This window comes from Macrotis lagotis, chromosome 4 (genome assembly GCF_037893015.1).
Source record: "Macrotis lagotis isolate mMagLag1 chromosome 4, bilby.v1.9.chrom.fasta, whole genome shotgun sequence".
NCBI classification, from domain to species: Eukaryota; Metazoa; Chordata; class Mammalia; order Peramelemorphia; family Peramelidae; genus Macrotis; species Macrotis lagotis.
Genome location: NC_133661.1, coordinates 181,893,513 through 181,914,550, shown reverse-complemented (window position 1 = coordinate 181,914,550; position 21,038 = coordinate 181,893,513). Strand labels below are relative to the sequence as shown.

Here is a 21,038-nt window from a genome sequence, read left to right as displayed (position 1 = left end):
ACCTCCCGAGCCCTGAAGCATGGCCTTCCCCAGCTTATTGTCCTTTCAGCCAGTCTTGCTCTAGGAAGGAGGCCATACCTGCCTGTTTCGGAGCCCACTCATCCTCCCTTCGTTTTTCGGCTCAGCTCCCACTCTTTCTTTTCCTTCTTCTTTTTTTTTTTTTGTAAACAAACACCACAGCTCCCCCAGTGGCCAGTGGGCCAGGCCAGGCCTCCTCCCTCTGGCTCAGGTCCCCCCTTTCATCCACGCCTCCCCCCTCTTAAGAGGCGGGGAAAGGGGAGTGGAGAGGAGGTGGTGGTGGTGGAGGAGAGGGCAGAGCTCTGTGTGTGTGTGGTTGGCAGCATGAAGCAGCTAGAGCCTAACTTCTCACTTCAGAGGGCCTAGCCCTGTCCTAGGCACTGTGTCTCTATTCTCTGCATCAGGCCTGGGCCTACCTCTGTCCTACAGCCCCCAACTTCTCACTGGGGTTATTTATTTTTTAGAGATTGAAAGTGGTTGGCAGATTCCTCAAAGGGGAAGGCAGAGTGGGTGGAGAGACCTTGAGCCAACCCCCATCTCACTGCACCCCACCCAGATTAGAAGGCCAGGGATTGGACCTGCTGGACATAACAAAATGACCACAACACTGCCTCTGCTGTTGCCACCCTTGCCCTGGGATAGGGCAGTCACCAGTGTGGGGGCCTGCCTGTTCTGAGGAGCTAGAGAGCTGTTTAAAATTTGAATTGGTCCAAATTCAAATGGGAGAAATGGTAGCTTTGTGCTTCACATTCCCTCCTTTGTTTTTAGAATCACAAGGAAACCCTATTAACTATAAAGCCCCCAAACCTCCGGATGACTGTACTCTTGGAGGCAGGTTCTATTTTCTGCCCTTGGTAGGCCTTTTGGATACTCAATGTTTTTAGACCTAATGGATGATCTAAACTGGGGGGTGCCTCCATTCCATGGGTTCCTCCTGCCTTTGGGAAGTGATGCCAGGACTAAACCTGAAGAGAAACTGTAGCCTCCAAGGCCCCAAGATGTGAGCTCAGGACTCTTCCCTCTCACCACCCCCCCTTTCCTTTCAGCTTCTGAGAGACTTTCTCCCTCAAGCTATCGCCACCTTTTCTCCCTCATCTTGTTTTACTCTTTCACAGCTAAGGCCTTTATAACTCTTTAGAATTTTCTCTGGCTATGGTTGGATAAAGGCAGCTGATCTTATACTGTATGTGAGAGGATTTTGTAAACTAAAGTCTTATGTAAATGTTAGCTAGTATTATTGTATGTGAACATATTAAGGGAAATAAAACCACTGATTTAAAGAGTGTGAGTTTGTTCTTGGCCTATAATTCCTTTTCTGTAGAACCCTGTCCAGATTAGAATTTCTGCTTCTGCTTTTTGAATCATCTAATTTCCTAATGGAGTGACCTTCCCCACCAGTCCCTTCCCAGTCATCCCAATTCTGACCACAGTCTGGTTGGTATTGTCCCCCGAAGGTCCAGTCCTATTTTCTGCCTCTTCAGAAGCTGAGGATGAAGGAAAAGAGGTTCTGAATGAGTTTGGGAAACCCAGCTTATTTTATCTTTTTTTCATACCCTCCCACCATCCACAGGATTAGAATAGAATAGAAGGGAAGGGCAGGGGGAAGAGAATAAGCTTTTATAGATCACCTGGGTGCCAGACATTTTGTTAAGCACTTTATAGATATTATTTTACTTCCCATAAAGAAACACACACATCAATCAGACAGACAGACTGACACACATACACACACCTGCATGGATGGCAGGGCCTCTCTTAGCATTGCCTCCTTCTCTAGAAATGGCTATCATGGAGGTGCTGGGATGTCTCCAATAGAAACATCTTTGTGTTTGGGACCAGAGATCATCATATACAGAGTTAGGGGTCACAGAGAGCAGGTCAAGTGTGGATTCAAAATCCAAAAGGGAGAAATGCCAAAACCTCAACAAGACTGCCTTCTCTTATTTACCCTGAACCTAGTCTGCCTCTCCTCAGCTAACTTCCTAGCTCCTTCCTTTGAAAGTGCTCTTCACAGACACTTAATAATTACCTAGCTGTGTGACCTTGGGCAAGTCACTTAACCCCATTGCCTTGCAAAATAAAAAGTGCTCTTCCCCTTCAAGGTCCAGAAGCCCCACTCTGGAGGTGTACAGCCTTGAGTGGTCCTGGTGGTGGAACTAGTGAGAGGATGGGTGATTTGGGAGAGCAGAGGGTTTGAGCAACTCACCTACTGGTGGGGTTTTGTTCTGAGTGTTTTTTTCTGCAGTGGGTGGCTCCATATGGGCAGGAATAGGAACTTTCACTGTGCAAGGGTAGGAGAGAAAAGCCAGCTTAATGGGATGGCAAGGGTCAAGTGAAGGAAGGAGGGGCAAACAAAAGGAGCTTGGGACAAACTGATAAACAAATGATATCAAAGTGTCGGGAAAGAGGGAAGAATTATATGAATTTTATAAAACAGAAAGTCTAGGGAGGACCAGGAGGAAAGGTACTGAGGGATGAAGAAGCAGTTTAGAACTTTAATTCTACCTCCTCCTTTCATGGATAAGAAAACTGAAGATGAGAAAAGTCACTTTAATGTAGAAAGAGGATAAGGAAGGCTGTATAGGGTCAGCACTTGTCTCCAATGTGTACCAATGGTGTGATTACAGGCAAGTTTGCTTGCTTGCTACCCCGTTCCCTCACAAAGCAGAGTCTGCTTCCTCACAGATCACTCTGCACACCCTTACAGACTATATAAATGGAAGTTGCTGTGACTCCCCAAGGCATGCAGCTCATCAGCAGCAGAGCCAGGCCATGGAGTTTTAGCCTCCAGACTCTTTCCCATTCCCCCTTACAATGATATAGCAGGAAGAAAAAAGGACTGGGCAAAGAATCCTGGAAAGTCTGAGGTTCTGAGGGGGTGATTTCAGGAAGCAGCAGATAGAAACACAAAGCAGGGGCTGCTGGGCCTGGAGAGGAGATTACCACCAGAGGAAGAATTGACAGATGTGTAGGAATTTATTTTCGTTGGCGGCCTAATTAAAGTGTTAAAGTTCCTTAACTCCATTCAGCCCTGCGCCAAGATCGTTAGCTATTGATCTGAGCCCCTCCGGCACTTAACTCCAGCCAGCATATTGGCAATTCAATTAGCACCAGTCAATGCAGCCTGTTCCCTGGTTCCTGCTGCCAGTGCCCTTGCCCATCTTTGTCTCTGGAGAGCTCAGCACCCAGAGCCCTCCTGATCCCATCTTCCCTTTATTTAGCTTTAACTGGTGGTCCATCCTATATGAGGGCACAAGGAGGGTACTACTCAAGGTCCTGAGCTTAGCCAAAGGACAGAAAAGCTTGGAGGGAAGTCTTTTTCTTTACCAGGATTGGATGAGATTGGAGCCCCGATATGTGTTCCTCTCACACAGTTCTCATTACCCTCAGGAAACTCTTTTCCCATCCCTTTCTCCTTTCTTTCTATTAGCTCCAGCCCTACTCTTCTCAACTCCACCCCTAGCACTTCTAGAAAATTGGTTTCTCCTACAAATCACAAAGAGCTTCACCCTCAAGCCTTAACTCTTGACCTTCCACCTAGCAATCCCAGAGCCCCTTTCCTTTTATATTCTACCTCCAAAGCCTGCTTTGCCACGCTACAGCTCTCCCAGCTCCTTGAGTCTCCCTTCTTTTGACATTCCTTTAGCTCCCATTCTCTTTCCTCTGAGCTTCTCCCATCTTCTTTGACAATCATTCCTTTTGTCTTCTTGCTTCCTATTCCATTATCCTCCATCCTCCTAGCCCCATCACATAGCCATTTCCCTCCACTGGCATTGGGTCCTTATCCCAAGTAGCCAGTGCCCCACCCTTTGTCTTCCTCTGTTCACAGCACTGCTCCCCATTCCTACTCATCCTTACCAGGAACTCTAGGCTGGTTATGGTTGAAGCACAGGATGCTCTGAAGAGCTGAGATTCCTTCCTCAGCTACACGCCCACTCTGCAGCAGCTGAAGTCGTCGTTGGGCCTGTGCATCTCGGTGGGCAGGTGCCCGAAGGTGTTGCAACAGGGACAATCGGGAAGGTGTCTCCCATGCACACAGAAGACAGCGGTAAAGTCCCAATTCCACCCCTGCCTCTGTCCCTTCCATCTCCAGCAGGAACTGGGAGGAGAGGAGGAAACAGTTTAGGCCTGGGACATAAGCATCGAATCTTAATGTCCTTAAAGGAGATCTTTCTCAGCTTCAAATCCCCTTTCCAGCTCTTCCCATCACCTCCCCCCCCCCACACACACTTTCCAGGCCTTCCCCTAGATTCTGCTCTTTTTTTTTTTAATCCCTTCTTTACCCATTTTGTGGCCATCACCTTCATCTTCCCCTTCTCTCTCCCTCCCTCCTTCCTTGATTACAATGTTTTCTAGTCTCTCTCCCAGGCCCTTCCTTGAATACTTACCTTCCTGTATCCCTAGCTTTTCTTCTGTTACCTTCTGGGCCTCTCTCTCTCTGTCTGATCTTTTTCTCCCACTCTGCACTTCTTCACCTTCTTTCGTCACACCTCTCTCCATTTAGCTTCAACCCCCTCTTCCCTTATTCTGTGCCCTGAGATTGCCATGGTCTGTTTCCCTTTGCTTCTCCTTCCCCCACTGCTAACCTTGTAGATCTGGCTGTTCTCCTCATGTGTGCCACCCCGGGCATGAAGCTGCATCTTCTCCTTGCTGTTAGATTCAAAGTCACAAAGGTTACAACGAAGGTGTAGTGGAGAGACTGGCCCATAGGGAGCACTCTCTCCCAAAGGGGGCACTGGTGCAGGAGTACCCCCACTTCCCTCCCTCAGGTGGGCCACCAGCTGGTACTTCTGGGCATGCTTGTCAGTCTTGAGATGAAGCTGGAAGTTGGCCTTGAGCTGAGTCCCATAGCAGCAGAGTTTGCAGCGATGGGTGTCTCCAGCCACCTCCTTCCACTCGGCTTCAGGAAGGCTTCGACCCAGGGTGCAGTGGTACAAGAGCAGCTCCAGGCTATCTGTGCTGAAAGCCTGGCATACCAGGCATCGGAACACTTTCAGTGATGGGTCATCATCTGGTGGAGGTGAGGTGGACAGACCATCCATGGTGGGCCCCAAAAGCTGGCTTGGGGGAAGGCGGGGTTCCGGGGAAAGGCTTCCAGGGGCTAGAGAACAGGGAGAGGTAGAAGGATCAGGTGAAGCGATGGGCTCATACTGGGGCTAGAGATAAATATAAACCTAAAAGTGGCACCAGAAAAGGGGAAGATGATGCTGGGAAGGGAAGAAGGGCAAGGGAGGTTCCTGGGGGAAAGGATAAAAGTGGCTAGAGAATAGGAAAGGAGAGATGAAGAGATGTGGAAAAGGGAAAAAAAAATCAAATGGGAATCTTACCAGGACTGGGAAATTTCCGGGCAGGTGGTCCTAGGTGATGAAAGCCATTGAGAAGTAGTTGGGCCTCCAAGGGTTTGTCTGGCCTCAACCCTGGGCCAGGCAAAGGGGCTGGTGGTTGGCCCAGGCCCTGTGGCCCATAGTATTGGAATAGCTCAGGGGGGTTGGCAGGGTTGGCTCCAGGAGGTGGAGGTGGGCCTGGTCCCACCAGCCCAGGAGGCAGTCCCAGAGGCAGCCCCTGATGCAGCAGCAGAACATTCTGCATGTGCTTCTCTGAAGTCATATGGATTCGAAGATTCCTAGAGATGTTGGTTTCATAGCTGCACACTTTGCACTGCCAGGAAGACTTGGCCTTGGGCTCCTTTTCCCCAGTTGAGGCTGGAAGTGCTGCCTCAGTTGGACTCCCCTGAGTCCCTGGACCAGTCTGAAAGCCTTGGAGGTTGGCCAAGTGCTTATCAGACTGCATGTGGATGCTGAGGTTCCCTTTTGTGGTGGTGGAGTAGTTGCAGACCTCACATCGGTAGGGCTTATAGCCACAGTTGTAGCTCTCCCCCCTTGCAAGTCGGGGGTGTGCCCCTCCTGCGCTGCAGTAGCTGCAGTGACTGTTGTTCTCGGGGTGCTTCTCCCTCATGTGAACGTCCAGGGTCTGCTGGTACTTGTAGTGCCAGTTGCACTTGGGACACTTGAGAGTCTTACAGGAGTTTCGAGAGTGCAGCAGGGACATGTGGCTGGAGAGACTGAGACCCTGAAAGGCTGGTGGGGCTGGTGCATAGTCATCAGCCAGCCGGTAGGGACGGGGTGGGTCATTGGGATCTTCCGGTGAGTCAGCCTGGGCCGGGAGAGCCCCCCCTTCTTTGGGGGAGGGTGAACTTTGGTTGAGTGGGGGGCAAAGTCCCCCATCCTCCTCTTGCCCCTCAGGGAACCAATCTGGCCCTGCTTCACCTGCTGCCACTGGTGATTCTTTGGCTTGGGTTGGGTTGGGGTCCCAGGCAGTTGGGGTGGCAGGTGGAGAAGGTGGGCTGGGGACCATGTCTTCCTCAAGGGGCAGTGGAGGGCCCTGGTTTCCTGCCTCAGGGAGGCTATCCCCATCCTGGGTTACATTCACCATTCCACCCACTGCTCCATTGCTAAGGGGTGCGGTGGGCAGGGGGCCAGGAGAGATTTTTGGTTCCAGAAAACTGACAAGCACTGTGGACCCCTCCTTCCCCTCTTGTATTACAGCTGGGCAGCCAGGCAGGCTCTGGTGCTGAACTGGGGCCAGCTTTACCCCATGAGACTGAGCATGAGCCACAAAAACCTTGGGCCCACTGAACCCCAGGCGGCACAGCAAGCAGAGCCAGAAGAGCTCCCTGTGGTCTCCATTCCCACTCCTTATGGGGCCATCTTTGGGATCTCTGGGTGGGAGTGGGGCTGGCCGGTAGCTCCGGAAAGCTCCATCCCCTCCCTCACAGGCGGCCAGAGGTGGCGCTGAGGTATTATGGGGCAGAATTTGGTCAGAAGAGCTAAAGCCTTGAATTCGGTCAAAACCATGCTGGACATGGAGAATAGTGAGGTGAGTGGATGATGGGCAGACTCGCAGGGGTAGGTTGGACTCTTCTTCAGTCCCTGACTCACCCCAAGGGAAGCCCTTTGGTAACAGGAGCTCATTGTTGTCAGACAGAGGCAGTTCAGCCAGGAGATAGGCAGCACCATCTTCGGTGAAGAGTAAATGGTCACTCAGGTCCTGGGGAGAGGGCCCTGCTTCTTCCTCTTGTATCTTATCCTCCTCCTCCTCTTCCTCTTCTGCTCTAAGCTCCTTTGGTGGGACTAGGCCACAGCCTGGTTCCAATGGATGCTCCCTGGTCTCCTTTGGTGGGACTAGGCCACAGCCTGGCTCAAGCTGGTGCCCCCCAGGTTCTGAGGGCCTCATGCTGTCAGTATTGGCAGCAGTAGGGGGATCTTTGGTGGCAGGTTCGAAGGATGTGCCAGAAGAAGGGTCCTGAGGCGGGGACGGGGCATTATGACCAGGGATAGAGGTGTTGCTAGCAGAGGAAAGTGAATTAAGGGTGGCCATGACTGACGGAGAAGCATTGAGGGGTCATCTCAGCGTGACAGCGGGCACCCTGAAAGGGAGATGAAGACAGGTTTAGGTGAGGGGCAGAATGTGGAAAGAAAAGACAAGAGGGTGGGGTAGGGGGGTGAGATGGATGGGGGAAGACATCTATCTGCATGTATTTAGATCTTATTTTTGAGAGTAAACCTCAGGATATTTTACAATATCAGAGTTCATACCCCCAGGCTGGACCTCCTGCAATATATATATGGGATTGGCAATCTGTAGCCTACTTGCCAAAAATAGAACATAGGCTGATTTCTATTGGTACACAAACCCCTATTATCTTCTCCCCAGGGCTTGTGAGACCACAACTGAGAATTAATAGTAGAAACTTACTGGATTCTAAACTTATCAGCTGCAGGATTTAGCTACTTCTGACTGCTAGAAAAAAAAAATAAAGGTAGGGGGAGGTGATCTTAGTCTATCACTTATAAAAGTAACATTCTAAAATTTCTAATACTTTGGGGGATGACCCCTCACAGCCCATGACCAAGGAAAGAGAGTCCCACCAAGATATCTAAGACCAAGGGGCAGCTAGGTGGCGCAGTGGATAGAGCAGCCCCCTGGAGTCAGGAGTACCTGAGTTCAAATGTGGCCTCAGACACATAATAAGTACCTAGCTGTGTGGCCTAGGGCAAGACACTTAACCCCATTGCCTTGCAAAAACAAAACAAAACAAAAAACAAACAAAAAAAGATATCTAGGACCAAATCAGAGAAGGCCTGGTTTAGTATTTCTTACACCCTGTCACAAGTTCACCAGTAAGACAAATTTCTTTCCCTATTACGAACATATCAAATTTCCCCTTTTGTTCTCAACATTTCAAAAGTTCTATCTTAACTTTTCCCATCTCTAGATCTTTGGTGATTCAGATCTCCTGAATCTTGGGTGAAACCAGAGAGACCTCAACAAAATGAACAAGAAAGTTGGTAAGAGGTTAATTGCCAGGGAATACTAGAACCATGAAGGTTCTTTTCTTTCTTAGACAACTTCTAACCTTGAACTCTTAGATTAAGGATGAGATTCTAGGTATGGTTCCTGTTGGATGACTCCCCTCCCCCACCTTTTCTGGGGGGTGGGGGTGGGGCTTCTCTCTGTTCCTGCTAGGGGAGAGGCAGCCAGGTGTGACTTCAGGTCATTAAGGAGTTCTGAATGGGGCTGGAGTGGCATGCTGATGAATATGCAAATTAGCACCTGGGAGGGTAGCAGGTAAGGGCAGGGAGAGAAAAAGGGGACCATGGACAGAGGGCAGGACTGTTCCCAAGGTGACAGAGTGGATGGAGTTGTTTTTCTTTTATGGAACTCTTAAGGATAGGGGGTCAAAGTGCATTTAGGGAGACTAGTAAGTCGCTTCAACTAGAACACAGATAGGCTCTACCCAGGAAGAGATGCCAGTCCCATTCTTGACTTGTTCTTAGTAGTCTCTAGTGGGAATTATTGACCTTAGTCCACAAACCCTATTAATGTTCTCAACAACTCTAAGGGAAAATTCTCAGGATTGGAAAAATGAGCACCAGGCTCCCCATCTAGAATAACGGGAGTCCTAATCTCTTGGCCTGGTGTCTGGGTGAGATGGAGGCCAAAGGGGCAAAGGGTTGGTAGGCAAGCTATTTAAAATTGCAAATCTCTTCTCAATCCCTCCTCCTCCCCTGGAAATAATTTCAATTGCAAATTTATCTCTGCCTCAATGCGTCCCTCCCCCCTTTGCCTTCCTAGTCCCCCCTCTCCTCCCCCTCTCCTCTTCCCTGGGGTTCTTTCCTCATCTGCATCATCTTTGGAACCAAACCTCAGGAAAAGCAATGATTTTTCTGTTTTCTACTTTTTCTTTCTCTATGCCACCCTACCCCAACCTCCTGATGTATTTTTGGAAGAGACGCATAGATAGAGAGATGGCCTACCTCAAACTCATGCTCTTTAATATTGCACTTATTGGAATTCTTTCTCTATTTTGTCTACTTATTCCTGAGTCTTAAGGGCTTCTTCTCCACTCTAAGATATAACTTGGATATATACACATGCAGGGACAAGGTGACTCTTTGAAGGCCTCAGCTTTGTCTCTGTTGGAGTTGTGGGATGAAGAGTGCAGAAATAACAGAAAGATGAGGAGCCCTAGGGAGTGTCCTGAGTGAAGGGGAATGGGTGAAAGAGAGGAGTGAATGCCTTTGGAGGACCAATGGGAGAGAGAGGGGCAAAGGAAGACTGAGAAGGCAGTGGCAGTAGTATGATTAGAGAAGAGATTGATGTGAAGGGGCGCCACAGACGGCAGAGAGAGTCAATAAAACGAGAGGATCACATTAGAGGCGACAGAGAGAGCTTTAAATTACACGGCTGCTGCCACAGAGGGGGATGGGAGGAGGGAGACCTGGAGCAGAGGGAAGGATGGAGAGAATTGAGGGAGCAGTGGATAGTTGATCTAGTTAGAGAAATCTCAGATTCCTCAAAGTCCCTCTTTCTCTAGAGCTTTCTCAGAGTCCCTCATTCTCTCCATATCCTTCCAGGTCTCTTAGTCACCCTCTTTCTTCCAGAAAGATACGGGGATAGAAGGAATCTTCTTAGTATCTTTTTTCAATTTCTTCCTATTTGGGAGTTCCTTGTCATTCCTTAAGAAAGGATGCTAGGCATGCCCAGAATCATGGGCAAAGGAATATATTATATCCCTACCAAGGTCTCTTTCCCATTCTACCTCTCATAGTCACTAAGCAGCAAATGCCTTTCCCTAGAGAGAAGCAGAAGGCAAATGGCACCTTCCCCAGTAAATAGAAAATAATTTGCCATTCCTGATGCCTTATTCTGGAAACAGGGACACAGAACACAATGAGAATCATCAGAGATACTCACTGATTTAGGGAGAAAAAGAAAACAACCACTGAAACCATAAAATACAGGCAGACTCAAGGCATTGGAAACACACACACACACACACACACACACACACACATATAGTTACTAAGATAGATACTAGGAGGGTCATTGAGTTAGACATTATGAATAAGTAAGACTCAGGTACTTGGAGATACAAAAACAGATAGATGAAAATTTGGAGCTAGATACTTAACACAGAGATGCTGAGAAGCATAGAGCCAAATTAGCTGAAAGGCAGGATATTGAGAGGCAAAGGAAGAGCCAGAAACAATAAAGGGAGGAAGAACACCCTGATGGGTAGAAGAGATGTCACATTTACTAAGGATCTAGGAAAAGCCTGACCCCAAACAGGAATCCCACTCTCCAAACACAAGGAGCTTATACTGCCCCACCAGACACCCCAATAGGGTGTGTAGGCTCCCCTTGGGAATAATCCTCAGAGTCTAGCCCTCTGTCAGGAAAAGAGATGGGACTATTCCCTAGTGGCCACAAAGGGAACTTCAAACTGAAGTGGGTATGGATCTCTCCTGCTCTCCATTTCTGACAGGCTCTTTTCAAAACCCGGGCTCTGGACATTACATTCATTAGCTCTTCTTGAAGATCCAATTTGCTTAACATTTGCTTACAAAAATTTTCTCCAACTCTTAGCTGGCACCTCTTGTACCACCTCTGCCTTTATCCCCCCTATACACTCATCTCACATAAGCGCACTCCAACCCCTCCTTTGGACTCCAGAAAGAGAGAAGTTAGGAGATGTGTGAGGAAAGGTCTGGGTGTTGAGTAAGGACATTCCAAGCATCTAGATCATAAGCTCTTCTTCAAAGGCTAGGATTTCCTCATCTCTTTCTCTTCCCTAAATGAGGCAATTGGCTAAAATGGAAAGGGACACTGTGATTTGTAACTGGACTCCTTACCACCTTCATGACCCTTTAAGGCTAGTCACTTCACCTCCTTCTGACCTCAGTTTCCTCATTTGTAAAATGAAGGGATAAACTAGATTACCTCTAAGGTTCTCTCATGATTTTACTCTTATTCTACCCTTTTGTAGAATTGTTACTCAGTTGTGTTCAATGCTTTGCGGCCTCACCTGGGGTTGTTTTGGCAAAGATACTGCTGTAAGAAGATGAATCTTTCTGATCCCAGGCCTGGTACTCTATCCACTGAACCACCTAGCTACTCATTTCATTGTATACTGTAGTGTTTGCATACCTAGAATATCTAACAGTCTAATATCCTCTTTACTCTTCCTGCCTGGCGGGTGCCCCTTTAATCTCAGAATCTTGGATTGAACCAAATGTGCTTCAGAAAGAGATGAATTTGGAGATTTAGATTCTACTTGGAATTCTACTTTGGATTCTACCTGAATGACCTGGGCAAGACACTTAAATTTCTGGGTCTTAGTTTCTTCATTTATAAAATATAGGGGGGAAGAGTATTGAATTTAATGACCACTGGAGTCCTTTCCAGTTCACATACTAATGGGGAACATAAATGATAGAGAAAACCTTCAGATACTCTTGAGTCAGAAGGCACCTTATCAGCCATCTATTCCCACCCTCTCATTTTGCAGATGAGGTTCATGGAGGTAATGTGACTTGCCCAAGTTTTTATTGATATTAAGTGAGAAAGTTAGAATTAGACCAAAGGAAGACTGGTTCAAAATTATCATGCTATCTTTCCCTTTACCTGTCTCAAAGCCTGTCTTTTATTTCCATAAATGTCATCTTTCTCTTATCCTTTCATTGCTTTTTCTTTTCTGAATTCCCTCTCCCCAGTCACAACCACCTGGGCCACTTCATGATTTTTTTCCATTAAAGACAAAGAAAGCCTGAGACAAGTATGGTTGGAGTCGGAAAGCACAAATAGCCAAAGACCGAAAGTGAAAGAGGCAAAGGGAGGAATAGTGGAAGGAAATCATTGATCTGTATAAGTAAATATTTAATCTCAAAAAGACCTCTTTGCACAGACCAAAAATGGGGCAGGGGGCAAGTTCCCTGGAGAGGGAAACTACCCAGGAGTCTTTGTGTCCTATACTTTGCAAAAATCTTGGGTGGTGGTGGTAGTAGAAGTGGGAGCCCGAGAATGAGCAATACAAAGACACTAGGAAGTTGGAGATAGGAGGGAAACAAGATTGGAAGCAGTGGACTGAAATCCATTAGATTGTTCCTGAAGAATGATACAAACTTCCCATATTTGGGAAGTATGTATGTTCAGGTGAAATATGATTTTCCATGTTTCTAGTAATGTATAGTTGTATCTATCTTGCCTGGTGAGTACAAATCTGTCAAGACATGTTAGGGTGGTTTGTGTTTGTGTGAATTCATAGGTGGTCATCTGGGGGATGCATGGAACTGAGATGAAGACTTTCTACCTATCACAGGCATTCATACTTTCATGAATCTAGCTCTGTATGTATTCATGCACACTAGGGTGTGGGAAAACCTAGTGTTCAAGGGCCAGTGTGTGCCCTTGAACAAATTCAGAAACACATCTACATACTGCTTTGCTTTGAAATATATACAGTATAATTTAAATAACAAGTCAGAAATGTTCCCTATGCATTTCCCTTAGCTATTTTCAAGAATAGGTGTGTACACAGTGGACATAAATACATAGTATGGTATCATGTACCGATGATGATATCTTACTAAGTTTCTTGGTGTCTCTGAGGTCAACTTGGCAGTGTTCTATTGCTGGTATTTTTCTCTTCTAGCTTGAAGTTTCTAGAAGCATGTGATGCAGATATGTTCTTTCTTAAGATGAAGGTGTGTGAATTGTATTTGTTGTATGTGGGTTTTGGTTTGTACGGATGGCCATGAATATACCCGATTCCAGTTAAGAGCAATCATCTGTGTGTGTGTGTGTGTGTGTGTGTTCATTTGGGTCATATGACCACATCCTGATTGTGTGTCCATGTGCATTGTCTTTTACAGGGCTCTTGGACATCACCCCGATGATTGTATGTCATGTCTCAGTGGTCCTGACAGTGACAGCAAGGGGATTTGGAATGCATGTGTCCTTGTAATTCTCTTGTCTCATCCTTACAGCGTGTGTGGCTGGGTGCCTGTGTACAGCCTGCTCTGGGTGTGTTTGGGGTGGATGTAATTACTGGGATCGGCCCAGCCCTAATGAGTGTGATCTCGTTACACTCTCGAAGCCGAGGCCTCTAATGGAGCTCACCTCATTTCACAGCCATTAGAGATGGAGGGGCCACATTCTTTCCCTCTGGCTCGCCATTTCTCAGCTCCTTCTTTCCTTCTCCCTCCATTTCTCTGCTCCCCCTTTCCTTTCTGCTCTGCTCCACAATGCTGGCTATGTTCCTTCCCCAGATGCCTCTAGCTACCTTTTCCTCCTGGTGCTTCTACTTCCTCTTCTCCATCTCCTGACCCCTTCCCCTCATTACTCATTTCCCCTTTCCTTTATCCATGTCCATCCTTCCCCTTTCTTTTCTTCCATTCTTCTACCCCTCCTCCCTCTTTTGCCTCGTCTGGCCAGAGGACAAATCTCAAGGGGAAACTAGCAAAGACAAACAAGGAGCAGTGACTTCATTATCGTCATTAATTTGCCACTTCAGTTCCTCCCACAAGGGTCAAACCCAGCAAGGCTTGAACCTGGGATTGACACGGGGAGGAGGGGGGTGCAGACAGTCAACCAGGGAGCTGGTCCTGTCCTCCAGCCCTTCCCTCTTCATCCTTTCCCTCCTCCCTCTAGGCTTTCTTCTCCTCTGGAGGTACCACTGTCCTCAATCTAGCAGATCCCTCTCTTTCCCCATTCTTATTCCTTTCTTTTCCATCACAATTGGGTCATTTCTTTTGACCCAACCCCATCCTTAAAATAAAAGCTTTCTGAGTTCTATTACTCCTGCTCTTTGCCACAATCAGTTTGTTTCTTCTCCCTTCTATCTCAGCCTTATCTCACAAGAGTGTTTCACATAATGTATATATGAAAGAGCTTTGTAAACAATAAAACACAATACAAATATATTCTTAATCCCTTTCTCATCCTTTGTCTGCCATATTCCATTTCTCTCTCTTTTTTCAAATCTCCAACCCATTCCTTGCTCCTTGAATCCCAGGTAATTTTTGCTTTTGCAGTAACTGTTAGGCAATCCTTATAGGAACATAGTGGAGAATGGAGGTCTGAGGATGATATAGGGTTCTTTTGGTCACTAGCAACTCAGAGAATCAGAGCTAAACAAAGATAAACAACACCAGAGAGAGAAAGGGAGACAAGCAAATCCCACAGTGCTAGAGAGAGCCTGTGATAGAGAAACCTAATACAAATATATATACACATAAATAAATCCACTGAGAATCAGTACTACAGGGGAAAAAGAATCATTGAGGCCTGCCAGAGACTGACAGGTCAGAATCAGAGGCGAAGGGGTTTGGACATCAGGAACAAGATGAGGGAAGACCAACTAGGCTGAATGAGAAGAATTTGGGGGGAAACAAAGCCAACTCAATTCTTCTGGGATACCTAATCTGACTCTTCTCATCCTGACCCCCATTCCTCTCTTTTCTGAAACCAAATGGGGGAGTGGGGGTGGGATCTGACCTGACCTACCATACGAGTTTAGTCTTTGCCCCAAAGATAGTGATCAAGAGTGGGGTTGTGATTTTTAAAAAAGGGAGAAGATAAACTGCCCATACAAGCAGCCCAGCTGTCACACACCAACTCTACTTCATTATATACCGTCCATGTGTAGCACATGAATGTTATATTCCACATCATGTTTACAGAAAAGAGCTGTCATGTCCCATGCCAAATACTCTTACACATATATGCAGTATTCACACTGGACAACAATAGCTGCATAAAGCCTACACATGCTTATTCACAGACACAAACCTAGGCTTTGTTATTCACATGATTCGACATGGGTCAGTGTATTGGAAGGGGTCCTTTCCTTAAATCTTTCCTCATCCACATAAGTTGGAAAAGACAAGGCAGACATTACATGATTTTTAGAGGGATGGAGTTGAGCTGCCCTTGTATTCTCTACTGAGCCCCATCATAGCTGAATGGACTGAGAGGAAGCAAATGTGAAAGGGGAGAGCATTTCTAAATCTTCACCTCCACCCCCTTTTACCAGGAAAGGTGAGGGTCAAGTGTGAAGAAAGGTAAGATAGATTTCCTGGTTTCTCTGGGGAGGCAGGGGGCTCAGGGCAAGTGGGTGGTGGGATGGCTCAGCTTAATATGAGGAGCCAGAGAAGAAAGATGGAAAAATCAATGAAATGAGTTTCTAACGGTGAGGTAAAGGACCGCCGTGTCGACAGCCTGTCGCCTGCTGCAAAATATGAGCTGCCCAAGTCCACGGTGGTGGCTGACAGCCTCCACAATCCCTCAGCCACTGTCCCCATGGCTTACTTTCTCGATATCCAGCTGTTTTTCTCTGACCACAATACTCCCAGCTTGCCCTAGCTGCTGAAATTATAGTCAAAACCCTCTCTAGGGTTTTTGAATACCATCTTTCCTAGAATTCCTACCCATTCAGCTGTCTTCCTCATTCTTCACCACCTGACTGGGCTGCTGTTCCTTTCTTGGTGCATCTCTTCCCTTTCTTGGTACATCTCTTCCCTCTCCCTCTTTTGGCAGGTCTTGCTGAGTATGTGTTCTAGACCTTTCTCCCCCTCCACTTCTATTCCTAGATACCTTTGGCCCCATATCTATTCACATCTATCGCCCATACTTGCCCCTTATAGGAGACAAATATCTTTTAGACAAGTCATCTGTGCCACATTCTGCTTTTTGATCTCCTCTGGAAATGCTGATTTTCCTATCATTCACCTGATTGGGGGTGGGGAGCTTAAAGTGGACTTGCATTTGATTTATGAACCCTTTATTTGTAACCAACTGTGTACATGGAGGCTTCTACTGGACAATGATTTTTTGATTTGTGGGGGAGATGTTATTGAGGATGTTGTTTCTAGTTCCCATATATTGACTTTCCCTGGATACTCATATCATTCAACCAGGGACCCAATTAATTAGCCTCCCTTCTCTATCCTTTTCAGACTCTACCACTCTTCATTCTTGGCAAATCTCCCCAAATTTCTTCAGAGGCTCTCCTATCTCCCTTGATCCAGAGAAGACCCTAAAAGGCCCTGATCCTCTTCTTTCATTTCTCTCATACACATTCTTTCCTCCTCATTCAGCTCTTATTTACATAGGATCTTACCCTTCTCTAATCCTCTCCTTGTTCTCTATCTTTCAACCTCTTAGTCTTAGGGAGATTTGTGAAAGGAAAAAAGTGAAGCTCCTTTTAGGCTCTTCTCTTTCCCATTTCTCTCCCTATAAATGACTTATTCCAATTCATAGTCTCTGTTCTTCTCCCTGTTACTCAATTACATTGTCTCCTGACATTTCAGAATTCCTTCCTTCTCTGCTTAGCTCAGATTTCCAACTCAAACCATTCTCTCCTTTCAGTTCTTGTGAGCTAACTCTTTTCTGCATTTCCAGTGACCCCCTTCTCGTTCCAAATCTGATTGTTCCTTTTCCTAATTGCCATAGAACTTCCCTTTCCTCCTCTGTTTGCTCATACCTGATTGCCTTCTAATCAATTCCTCACTACTCATTGCTTTTTCTTGTTTTCTCCAAACCTCAGCATAGCACTGGAATTCAAGAGAATTCAGAGAACAGCCCTTAGTAAAGTGAGGTCAGACACCAAAGCTATCAGATTTGGAAGTCCTACAGATCACTTTCATATCCAGTCCCCAGACTTCAGATCCAGCTACCCAGCAAAGTAGTGCTTCCTGTACCGTTCTCAAGGTAACACCAGCTGTCTGTGACATCACAGAGGGGGAACCCTGTCAAGTTACCAAGGCAACACCAGCAATTTATGACATCAGAAGCTTGAGGTCTCTGGTTCTTAGAGGGCTAAGAAGATCTGAGTTTCTGACAGCTAAAAAAAAACTAGGAATTCTGTCTTCTCATCATCTTTTTTTTTTTATCGATGCTCTCCTGAATGTGAAATGAAGTTCAAAGGTTTCTGCTGTTGTGATGAGGCCTTCTCTTATTCCAGTTTAAGCTGCCTTTTCTCCCTTTGCTTCATCTTTCTCAGACCCTTTCTACTAAATCATTTTCCCAGCCTCTCCTACAGTGCATGGATCATGTTTTTTTTTTTTTTTGTCCATGGTACATAAAAGAAGCACTTGTTTCTTGGAATAAATCATTCTCTCTTGACTTTTCTTCCCCTCCCCCTTCCTATTTCTACAACTCTCTAATCTTTTCTATCATGCTTCCTTTTCCTAGGCATCCTTATTCTTCGTAGTATTCTCTGGTGCATAGGGACCTGAAGGAAGAGGCTGGAATGCAGCAGAGAGAACTAAGTTTAAATCCCACTTCTAACAATCACCAGTTGTCAGACAATAGACAATAATCCATTTAATCCCTCGGAGCACTAGTTTCTTCATCTGTAAAATGGGGTTATTATCTTTAAAGCTACCTCTCAAGGTAGATAATGAGAATCAAATAAGATAATGGAATTAGATACTGTAAACATTAAGTATTTGGAAATGGAAGCCACCATCATCATCACTTTTATCTAGTTTGTTTTGTTCATCTCTTTTTCTTTACATTCAGCTTTTCCAGCTGGCCTCCACATATCTTTGTTTTTAATCCTATTTACTCTCGGGATAGTGATTATTTTATTTTTATACTCTCTCATGCCTTCTCCACTCCATCTCTTTTCCTTTCTATATTTTTCATGCAACATATTTTCCTACCCTTTGTAGAAAGTTTCTCCCTTTGTCCCCCACTTCCCCTCTTTCTGTTTATTCTGTCAGTTTATTCATTCAGATTATCTCTAATTCTCCTCCTTGTCTTATCCAACTTCTGACAGGCCTTGAAAACAGTGATGGACTGAAACCAAAGCAAACTCCCAAACTCCCGTGGACTGTTTTCTTTCCCTTAGGTTGAACTTGCTTGTCTCTTGGGCCTTTGCACAGGCTAGCTTTCACCTCACTAATGAATACTGTGCCTAGTAAAGAATTGGTGCTCAAGCCAAATATGGTAACAGCAGCAATGAAAGAATGTTCTTTGGGCCCAGGGAAAAGATGAACAGGAATGTGAGGAAAAGGCCACTGAAATGTATCATGACTCACAGACACAGAGAAAGACTCTGGAACACAGAAGGAAAAGAGGAGGTGTGACAAGAGGGGGATTCAGACTCCTGTAGAATATCACCCCGAAAATACAAAGTTGACAGATGACCTGGCAAGATGCAGGTGGTTAAAAATCCTCCAATTACAACTAAATAATCCAATTCCAACTTTCCTTAGCCTGTCTATCCCCTTCTCTTTATCGGCTCTCTATCACCCTCTGCTACTGGGGTTAAAACTGTTAGGAGGAAACAAATGAGAAAGGAAACGAATGAAGAACTAGGGAGAATGGGTGGGAAAAGAAGACAGGTTGAAAGGAACAAAGGTGGAGAGTAAGGATGAGAGAAGGATAACCAAAAGGGGAAAATAAGTTAGAAAAAGGGGATGAAATAAATGCAGAGAAACTGAAAAGAATAGAAATAAGCAGAAGAGTAAGCCAGAGTGGAGAAAAGGAAAAAGTGAAGTTTAGGGGGGTGTAGAAAGGGCAAGATGATGATGAAGATGATGATGAAAGAGTAGGAGGCAGGGTGCTGAGAGGGAAAGCAACACATGACAAGGTGAAAGCCAACAATGCCATAAAGTAGAAGACCTTCCCTTCTTCACCCTCTCTGCTTCCACCCTGTGAAGGCTGTGGAGGTGGTAGAGGAGACAGCTAGGCAAAGGCGGCACCGGGGAGCACCTGCCCCCCACATCCCCCCCCGGTTCCGCGTGCCCTTTCTCCCCAGGCCCCCCCATTCCATTCCAGAAGCAAGTTCCCACATCCGCGACCGACCGAGAGCCGGGGGTAGGAGTGAGAAGGACCGGCCAGGGCCGGCAGGAACAATCGGAGCCGGCACCGGGGCGGCGAGAGGCAGCGAAGCCGCGAGGCGGCCTGGCGGGCCGGGGCGCGAGAGCCGGGGCCGGCCCGGGGGCCCGGGAGGCCGGGGGCCCGGGAGGGGGCCGCGAGGGCCAGCCCAGCGGGGGCTCGGAGGAAAGGGCCGCGGCTTGCGGGGCTCCGGAGAGAAGCGGGGGCGCGCGGGGAGAGGAGGGAGGAGAGGGGCCCCCGCGGGCAGCCGCCCCGCGGACCTCCTTCACCTTGGCCGGCGCCTCCCTCCCTCCCTCCCCCCGGGGCCAACTTCGGCGCCCGGCCCCCTCCTGCCGCAGCCCGGCCGCCCCCGTCCGGGGCGCCCCGTCCTCGGTGCCCCGTCCTGCCGGCCCGTGACAGCTCGCGCGCGCCCGGCCCCCGGCGCCTGGCCAGGCCGGCGCTCACGGCTGCTGCCCGCCGGGCTCTGCCTTCGTGACCTCCTCCCTCCGTCCCTCTCCCTCCTCCTCCTCCTCCGCGGCCCCCGCCGGCTCCCCGTCCTCCCCGTCCCTCCGCTCCCCGCGGCCGGCCGGCCGTCGGCCGCTCTCCGCGCGCCTCCTCTCCCTTCGGTCTCGCGCCGCCCGGGAGCGGGGAAGGAAAGAAGAGAGCGAGCGAGAGCGCGAGCGAGCGAGCGAGCGAGCGAGCACGAGAGCGAGAGGGAAAAAAACCCCGGCAGCATCGGAAATCGATGCACTTACACCTCAGCTGGAAGCAGAGACGGCAGTCGAATCGCGGCCGCGGAGAGCGCCGGCGGGGAGGGGGAGAGGGAGGGGGCGGCTCTGGCAAGAGACTTCTCCGGTGTTGAGTCCTCTTTTTTTCCCTCCTCCTCCTCCTCCCTCCCTCCAGGGCTCGCTCCGGGGCGTCGGGGGCAGAAAGGGGGAAAATAAATAAATAAACAAACAAACAAATAAATAAACACACGGCGGTGAGGGAGGGGGAACGAAATAATCAATGCTATTTGGTTGCTGCTGAAGTGTTTTCCCGGCTTGGTGTGGGGGTTTCCATTGATTCACCCTGGGTACTCGCTCCCTGCCTCCTCCTCCTCCTCCTCGCCCTCCTCCTCCTCCTCCTCCTCCTCCTCGCCCTCCTCCTCCTCGCCCTCCTCCTCCTCCTCCTCCTCCTCCTCCTCGCCCTCCTCCTCCTCCTCCTCCACTCCCTCACTCCTCCGCCTCATTCACTGGCTAGAACCGTGGCGTCCCAACACAATGGAATAATCAATACCCAGGCGCCTGGGGTTGCCCCACTGAGCAGGTGCAGCCGTCCTCTCGCCGCGGCATGACGGGAGATGTAGTCCAAATTGCCCCCACCCCGAACTGGGACGTCACTGTAGTACCCGGCGCTGGGGGCTGGCGGTGGAAACATCTGCAAACTGGGGGGAGGGCTTCCGTATGGTGCTGCTCCTGCTGCTGCTTTACTCCCCACCACCACCACCCTTACCGCGCGATCACGGTTTCCCCCTTCACCAGAAGCCAGTCCTAAGTCAGGTACCTTAGGGGTCCGGATTCCTGACTGTCTCTGTTCCTCTTCTCTTGCCTACAGAAACCATAAATATCTTATCAGCTTCTGCTTTCTTCTACGTCCCCAGAGCTGCTTAGGGCCTCTTTCTCTCTCTCTCTCTCTCTCTCTCTCTCTCTCCCTTCCCCCTCCCTCCTTCCTGCAGTCTTATAACTGGCTATAATTGTAACAATATTGGTAACATTATACAGCAGTGTATTTACATGAACTCATTTTTTTTTTTCACCAAATGGCCCTAAAAGTGAGTATTAGTCCCATTTGACAGATGAGGGAACCACAAT

The 21,038-nt window shown here is 47.9% G+C and overlaps 1 protein-coding gene across 3 annotated transcripts in view; it reads right to left on the bottom strand.

The window, feature by feature from the left end:
- ZFHX2 (zinc finger homeobox 2) overlaps positions 1 to 20,846 on the bottom strand; it is a 32,302-nt gene extending 11,456 nt beyond the window's left edge. The window contains exons 1-6 of one of the 3 annotated variants that reach the window (XM_074234829.1): positions 20,731 to 20,846; positions 5,346 to 7,444; positions 4,605 to 5,119; positions 3,877 to 4,117; positions 2,225 to 2,299; positions 1,444 to 1,502 (exon numbers count right to left, since the gene is read on the bottom strand). In XM_074234829.1, the coding sequence (XP_074090930.1) occupies positions 1,444 to 1,502; positions 2,225 to 2,299; positions 3,877 to 4,117; positions 4,605 to 5,119; positions 5,346 to 7,395 (2,940 nt within the window). In that variant the 5' untranslated portion in view covers positions 7,396 to 7,444; positions 20,731 to 20,846. Of the gene's footprint in view, positions 1 to 1,443; positions 1,503 to 2,224; positions 2,300 to 3,876; positions 4,118 to 4,604; positions 5,120 to 5,345; positions 7,445 to 19,173; positions 19,320 to 20,463; positions 20,552 to 20,730 lie in introns of those variants that run through there. The other 2 variants (XM_074234827.1, XM_074234828.1) reach the window with 2 other exon arrangements.
- Between the last annotated feature and the right edge of the window lie 192 nt (positions 20,847 to 21,038).